Source organism: Anarrhichthys ocellatus, unplaced genomic scaffold (genome assembly GCF_004355925.1).
Source record: "Anarrhichthys ocellatus isolate YVR2014 unplaced genomic scaffold, GSC_Weel_1.0 scaffold4, whole genome shotgun sequence".
Taxonomy (NCBI): domain Eukaryota; kingdom Metazoa; phylum Chordata; class Actinopteri; order Perciformes; family Anarhichadidae; genus Anarrhichthys; species Anarrhichthys ocellatus.
In genome coordinates this window covers 10,276,106-10,283,817 of record NW_022280034.1, presented here as the reverse complement: position 1 = coordinate 10,283,817, position 7,712 = coordinate 10,276,106, and the positions used below count along the sequence as shown (strand labels likewise).

At 42.6% G+C, this 7,712-nt stretch overlaps 1 protein-coding gene across 3 annotated transcripts in view; it reads left to right on the top strand.

Annotated features, from left to right (window-relative positions):
• Positions 1-4,942, top strand: part of LOC116381567 (alpha-1,6-mannosylglycoprotein 6-beta-N-acetylglucosaminyltransferase B-like) — a 14,001-nt gene extending 9,059 nt beyond the window's left edge. For 2 of the 3 annotated variants that reach the window (XM_031843828.1, XM_031843830.1), the window contains 7 exons: positions 1,165-1,307; positions 1,486-1,641; positions 1,830-1,976; positions 2,066-2,182; positions 2,277-2,351; positions 2,580-2,740; positions 2,893-4,942. In XM_031843828.1, the coding sequence (XP_031699688.1) occupies positions 1,165-1,307; positions 1,486-1,641; positions 1,830-1,976; positions 2,066-2,182; positions 2,277-2,351; positions 2,580-2,740; positions 2,893-3,091 (998 nt within the window). In that variant the 3' untranslated portion in view covers positions 3,092-4,942. The remainder of the gene's footprint in view (positions 1-1,164; positions 1,308-1,485; positions 1,642-1,829; positions 1,977-2,065; positions 2,183-2,276; positions 2,352-2,579; positions 2,741-2,892) is intronic. The other variant, XM_031843829.1, reaches the window with a different exon arrangement.
• Positions 4,943-7,712: the final 2,770 nt, after the last annotated feature.

The window sequence follows — 7,712 nt, the reverse complement described above, 5'->3', positions numbered from 1 at the left end:
GTGTGTGTGTGTGTGTGTGTGTGTGTGTGTGTGTGTGTGTGTGTGTGCGCGTGCACGTCTGTAATCATGCAAACACGGTATGATGGCAGCTCAGCACAGTACATTGATTCAGAACTGCACTACCTACTACTCAACTCACATCTCCAGACATATTTATTACTTGCTGCCGCAGCACTGATCCTTCACATGCACATCTCTAATTGTCTTCCCAGGGAGAGGATTAATAGCTAAGGTTAAATAAACTTGGTGCCCAGACAGAGCTTTCATTCCAACACCTCTCTATGTCATCTTTCCCACCCTGCTGGGAGATGGAGACAAGCTGGCCGCACTGGGCCGAGAGCCACTCTCCATGGCTCAACCTGAAACCCTGTTTATTTGTCCTGCTGAAGGGGAGACAGGGATGGATGTAAGCTGATGGTTGGGAAAGCGGCAGAAAGAGAGAAACAAAGTCACAGGAGGTGGGGAGAAAAAGAAGAAGCTTGAGAAAAGAGCGGGCGGGTGTTTATGCTTCTGTTTTGAAAAGGGGAAGAGGAGGACAGACGATTGAAGGATACTAAACAGACAAGCAGACGAAGCGCAACTGTAAACAGGCAGCAAGAGCTCTGAAACCAAGAAACGATTCATTCCTTCACAGCTTCCCGTCAAACCTTCACATGTTGCATGACCTTGATCATATCAGTGTGCTGTTGAATGTCTTTGCTAATCTGATAGGTGATCCTAGACAGGTGTTATAGACATGTGGGGAAAAAAATGGAGATGAAAATGAGCCAGGAGGAAAATTGATGTGCTGCTGTGAATGAGAGAAGATTTGGCAAAAGTCTTTTAAACAAGTATACCTTGAGACAGGAGAGAATCGCACACGCGCGCACACACACACACACGCACACCTTTGCAGGCAGCACATTCCTATTAAAGTAAATACTCATCTTTCACACCTTCTTTAGTGTCGGAGGCCGGGCTGGGTGGCATCTGCCTATCTAAACAACCAGAGGTTAACCTCTCATTTTCTTTAACAGCTGATTTATACTGCTCAGCATGTTTTTCCTGTCGCACACAATTTTAACATCAACCGTTACTCACCTGTAATACTTCTGGACTGTGTTGTCAGTTGCTCTTGTCCAAGAGTAAAATTTGATTTGAGGTGCTCTGTGATCTGCCCTCTAGCTCATACTCCTGATAACTCCTTCCTGGGCTTTGTGAGTGAGGAGGCAGCGAGGGAGGAGGTGAGGGAGGAAGAGCTGGAGCCGGACCGCTACAGGAAAGACAGGATAGCAGTCATTTACGGCAAACAAGACTATATGTGGCAGGTAAAATGACCAAGAGAGAAAAGTATATGTATGTCGAAAGGCTGCAAGAAACATGTCAAGAAGCCCGTTTTACATGATAGGGAAGATTTCATAAAAGACAGCTTAGTGCTTTTGTTCACCCTGGTCTTAAGATACTCTGTGTCCTGTATGTTTCTGTATGTGTGTGTTTATATGCCAGGGTAAATCTGAGTATGTGGAGGTGATCAGTGAAGAGATGGAGACCCACGCTACAGTCTACCAGCCTCCAGGACTCGCCTCTAATCTGCCCGGCTTCATCAGAAACCACGGCCTGCTGACTCAGGAACAATTCCTACGACTTCTACGCAGAGCCAAGGTCAGATAAGAGCCAGAAAATCTTTTAAGTGCATCTAATGCTTCTTAAGTCGATTTGTGACACAATCATATTGGACTGAATTGTGGCCCCATATGGGTCACTGCCCTTACTCGTTTATCCTGCCTGCCTTGTTTATATTCTTTGACAGATCCTCATTAAGATGCAAAATGACACGTCTTCCCTTTCAGGTGTTTGTAGGTCTTGGGTTCCCCTATGAGGGACCAGCACCCATTGAGGCAATAGCCCTGGGCTGTGTCTTCCTACAGCCACGATTTCACCCACCACACTTATCAGACAACAATGATTTCTACAAAGGGAAGCCCACCACAAGACAGGTCGATAACACTGCAAACTTAAATAATAATGACAGTTTGAATTGAATCAATTCTTAGATCTAAAGACAGTAAATAACTTTGGATGACAGATCTCCTCCCAGCACCCTTATGCTGAGGAATTCATCGGAAAACCTCACGTGTGGACCGTAGATGTGACCAACAAGACTGATGTACGGGAGGCAGCCAGAGCTATTCTACGCACAGAGGTATATATGTGTGTATATATAGACACACGTTATAATCCTGTCAATTTCTGTTTCAGTACTGCTGAATAAATGCATGCGTATATGTTTTTGGCAGGTGAAGCCTTTCACTCCCCGAGAGTTCACTTGTGAGGGAATGCTGGAGAGGGTTCGTGGCTATATCGCTCACCAGGTACAGAGTCGTAGCCATAGACCTGTTGCAGTATTTTTGGTGCTCCCTCTACCCAATTAGACTCCTGATGTAACACAATCTTAATCTCTAAAATGGATGAATTTCAAGAGACATTTTTTTGTGATTTATTTACAGGCTTTTCCACCCGTTCTTTAGATAAACCATTCAGTTGTTTTTTTTGTTCAAACTCTCCCTATTGTCAACTTTCTTTCTCTTAAATCCCTCCAGAATTTTTGTAGCACATCTGTCCCTACTTGGCCACCAGAAAGTGCTTTAAGGGTGCACCTGGGTCCCCTGGGTCAGTCATGTGTAAGTGTGTGTCGACGGTCCTCCCTCGTGTGTGAGCCAGCTCTGTTTCACCACCTAAACAGTCCTGCTGCGTTCGCCAGGTGAGAAATCAGCAGCTACACACTGTACAGTTATTGGGGGGGTGAAAGGCAGTTTAACAAGTTCAGAGTTGTGAAAATTACCAATGAAAGGGCCTTTGTGAACTTACTGTATAATACATGCCGTTTTCGCACTTTCATTTCCCATTTTGTAGACTCAGGATCGGCTGCTCCAGCATGGGGAAGGAAGTCAACCACCTGTTTCCTTCCTACAGCCCTTGGGGCCGACTTTGTGGCCTTCAACAGGAGCCTCTGCTGTTCAGTTGCGCCGGCTCCGATCCCTCTCACCGCAGACTGTGTCCCTGCAGAGCTCACCTACCTGGACAAGTGGCGCTGTGCCCCGACTGCCTCTAAACTACTCAGGAAATAGCGGGAGGGGAAGAGGAAAAAGGTAATATGATAAAGACAGCACCAAAGAGCCATTTGCAATACAAACTGTACAGGTGAAGAATAGTTCTTGACCAAAGAGAGCCAGCTATCCCGCCAATGCTACTGAAAGCTTTGTGGTCTTGTTTGTGGATCTCAAGCCGAGGTTGAAAGATAGTAGATAGATCTGGATTTTATTTTTAGAGTTGAAAATCAACCATTTTCAGTGTCCCAGTAATCTGAATCATCTCAGATTAGCGTCACTGGCATTCATTATGTGGTGTCAAGTGGGTAAAGTTTACTTACTGTATGTGAAAATTCAAATATGGCAGGGTGCGCCCACTTTCTAGATTTGTCCATCCCCATTGTTATGGACAAGAATTTTGTTTACGACAGTCATTACTCAGGAACCAAAAAAATTAATGATTGTCATTTCATAAGTGTTGATGATTAATTCAAAGCCTGGTGGCTCATGGTGCACAATAAAACCCTTCTTGTTTTTGTAGCTTTCCCATGATCCCTTAAGCAAACAGTCTTGACGTATGAAGGCAAGACACACTTTAGGGGATGTGTTTAGGTGTATTTAAATGTATATAAATGTGAAGTGGCACTTATGAATCTAAAGCCATTTAATTATCTTCTCCTGCTCCAGATTAAACACAGTTCAGTGTACTTTGATGTTATGCTGAATAAGTGTCTAATCATTAATTTGCTTACAGTAATGTATCACGCTGGTCAGCGTTGCATGGGATTACCACTCATGTAACCCCTCACTGCTTTGCTGGCTGCAAATATTAGCCTGGGCCTCGGAGGAGAGCGGGTGACAGCCTAAGTGATGAGGCTCATTATCCGAGTGAATCATGGATAACCTCTGGATGCCTTTGGGAGGTCACAGCCATATCACCATGATTATACTGACATATAAACCATTGGTTCCCAACCATCTTTGACTTAGGAAACCCCCCTCAGCTCTGTTTAAATCCATGCCCCCCACCAGCAAAGGCAGAACCTGATTGTTTTTCTTTCAAACACATATTCTGCGTCATTAGGACCAGGGAAAAAGTCACTGAAGGCAGGATTAAATATGTTTTCTCTAGTTATTTTACTAGAAATGATGATTTTGATCATAATAGATGACTCAGTTCTTGCTTTTGCGCCAGTATTATTCCTAGACTGCCTCATAACCTACAGATATTTAAAGCCTCCCCCAAGAACAAAACTGGAAACTTAACATACAGTACACAGAGTGATTTGGCTGCATGACACACGCAAAGGGAGGTTTTAAGCTTTAACGTTTCCATTTCAGAAACCTCAAATAGTCACACAGACTTCTCCCATCATCCCTTCCTGCAAAACAGCTTTCTGAAAGACACAAATGATAATAAGTAAAGGCTAAACTACAGCCCACAGTCAGTGTTGTAAGTGATGGGGTGCTGGATTTACACGGCGCAGCTGTTTGCAAAGATGGATCCAACAATGGCAACACGTTGCTATATTGAACCGGGTCAATGTGAGGTTTTTCTTGGAAAGGACGCACTCATGAATGTTATTTGGCAGAGCAAGAGACCTTTTCCGCCCCGATACACTTCATGTGACCAGAACACATTGTGACTCAGGGATTAGACTGCAACGACAGGACTGGTTGACAACGCGATTGACCGGTAAATGCATGTGAAACGGTCCACGAAAACAACATTTGTGATGACTGTGGTGGACTCCAGTGAATTCATTTTGACCTGTCAAATGTGACTTTTGTTTAATTAGCTGAGCGGTCCAAAGATGACGGAAATTAACTTGTTCATGTCAAAACGTTGTTTGGATTAAAGGAAAATAAAAGTTGCTTTTGACTCAGAGGGAAGTCTCTGAAGCTAATTTTTGGAAAGTGATGTGTAATTTCTGGATGAGTCATGTTAAATATCAGTTACATGTGTTATGGCATATAAAAGCTGTCTCTCACCTCCCCGGAGGCTGATAGCAGAGGGTTCAAACTAAGGGTTTAAAAACAGTACCAAGGAGATATGGAGCAAACGCGTCAATGCGGACAGACTAAGGTTGCATTGTTCCACACAGCTGCTACTGACATCATATTGAATGAGACTGTTTGTGAGAACCCCATTTGACAGATAGATTGATAGAAATAGTTCTTAACATATTGTAATTTCAGTTAAATGAAAGAATTCACAGCCACTTGGCTCACTTAGTCACAGTGGTGCTTTGAGCTAAACGTTAACTCTAGCATGGAAACATGCTCACAACCACAATGCTAATATGCTGACAATTAGCAGGCATATTGTTCAGTGTTCACCATCTTAATTTAGTATGTTAGCATGCTAACATTTAGAAGCACAAAGTGCAGCTGAAGTTGATGAGAATTAAACCAGAGTAGCCTATATGTTGACCTGTTGATGATGTTTACACTATAGAGGAAACGTCAGGGGATAACCAAAGTGATTTCGGTTCATCCCAAGGGGGACATGAATGTCTACACAAATGTTCATCTTAATCCCTACAATAGTTCAGTTATTTCAGTCTGGACCAAAGTGATGGACCAAGTGACAGATGGACATTGCCATCCATGGAGCCATGCCACTGGCAGGGTTAAACATACTGTACTGTACTTGCATGTGCCTGCTGCATGCCACCTCACCACGTTGAAATAACGATTAGATGGTTAGAAAATAAGGGATGATTGATGGAGGAGAAAAACAATCGAAACCATTGAGAAACCAAGAGAGGAAACATGAACCTGTGTCAGGGTCAGCCAGACATCGTGAAGCGTTCTAGCTCCAGCAGAGGTTCAATAATGTTTGTCTGAGTGCTTTTTAAAATGACATGAGAGACAGGAACTCCTTTGGCCACATAGTGACTCTTTCTCCTATACCTTTTAACTGTGGAATGTGGTGGCAAACCAAATTTCACTGCCAAGAAAAATGAGGGATCTTATAGAAGAAAGCAATACACGAGAGTTTCACTTAAAATCAAACTTTCAACCTGTGTCATGTCTGTCGTTTTATATGAAAGATAAAGATTTATTCAGAGAAAAATCATGCTATAGAGAAAGGAGATAGCCATTTACATGTCTTTTCAGACTTTATTGCTATTTCACATGTGTAGTTTTTAAAAAAGCACAAAAATCGTTCACATTTAGTCCAAATGATTGCCCTTTGTCAGGTTCAACTTCAAGTTACATAGAGGAATATTATAGACATAACTCATCTGTGTCTGCTTCTTTTGAGGGATACTGGAAAATTAAGTAACCACCAACATTCATAGTTATTGCTGTATTCTATTTTCACAACTGTTTACTATCAATCACACTGTTATACTGGATCTTCAAGTTTTTCCCAATTTACGTCAGATCGAGTGAATCCCCCCTTTTCTCATTTTATTTGGTCTCCTGACGGCTTTTTTTCATTCCGAGACGCTTTTCTTCACATGCCTTTTACTATTACTCATGTCTCCCCTCTCTTCCTGCATCTTTATCCATGCTATGATGAGTTCATAGCAAAAAGTATGTTGTAAAATATTGGAGACAAGAATAAGGAATAATCTGGTATTAACAATTCCTTTCGCAAATTCTGATGTGATGCATCTGCAAGTACAGATGGATAGGAACAGTGACAAATTGTCTTAAAATATAAGGGACATATTAGTTTAGTTCTCTGCATATCGTTGGATAAAATGGCAAATGTAACTGAAAAGGGCCAAATGTTTTTTAATACATTATTTTTATCGTCCATATGTCTAGGAACCTCTTTGCCTCTCCAGCTTTGTTGATTTGCAACAGCAGGTTGTTCCCTAAAGGGGGCAGTGTGGTCAAGCTAAACCAGCTGGCATTGTACTAAGTCACAGCATGAGCCAAACCTCAGCAACATGTTTAACTTGATGAGAAAAGAGAAAGATTTAAAAAAAAATAAAATAAACATCCAAGGAAAAAGTGATTTTTGCTTTTCAGGCAGTAGATGTGTGAGAACATATGGAGACACTTTCAGTCTTCTCTACAGGTAGCTCTGAGTTAGTCCAACCACCACACTTGCGCATGTTGGGAGAGAGAGAGAGAGCAGCTCAACTACCATAAGAAAGCAGCTGCTTTTATTGAAACCCGTTATTGGCGTGCTAAGATTACACTGAACAACAACCCTCTTCTGGAAAGCCAATAAAATGCCGGCAACAAACACTTGGCTTGCATACAGCGCTGTTAGAAGCCACAGAGGTTGGCCTTCATGATACTTGGTAACTATTACAGACTATTAAACTGAAAGAATAAAAGAGGAAAAGAACAGGGGAGAGAGAGCGAGAGAAAAGGGAGAGGAGCAACAGGGATTCGATACTCATTGACTCATTGTTGGGCAACCTTACAGCGATGCTGTACTCTGGTGTGCATGTGTACAGACTGTGTGGAAGTTAGTTTGATTGTTGAATGGAAAAGTGTGTTTCTGTATCAGCCTAGAGACAGATGAAATAGTTCTCTGCCTGATCTGCTGTTACATCCATCAGCAACACACAACACAGGCCAGGGAGCTGTTGTGTATGCTTGAGTGGTTAGGGCCGGGCATGGGCCTTTCCGTGATTCCCCCCCAAACGTCTCGTGTCAGTATTCCAGCAATCT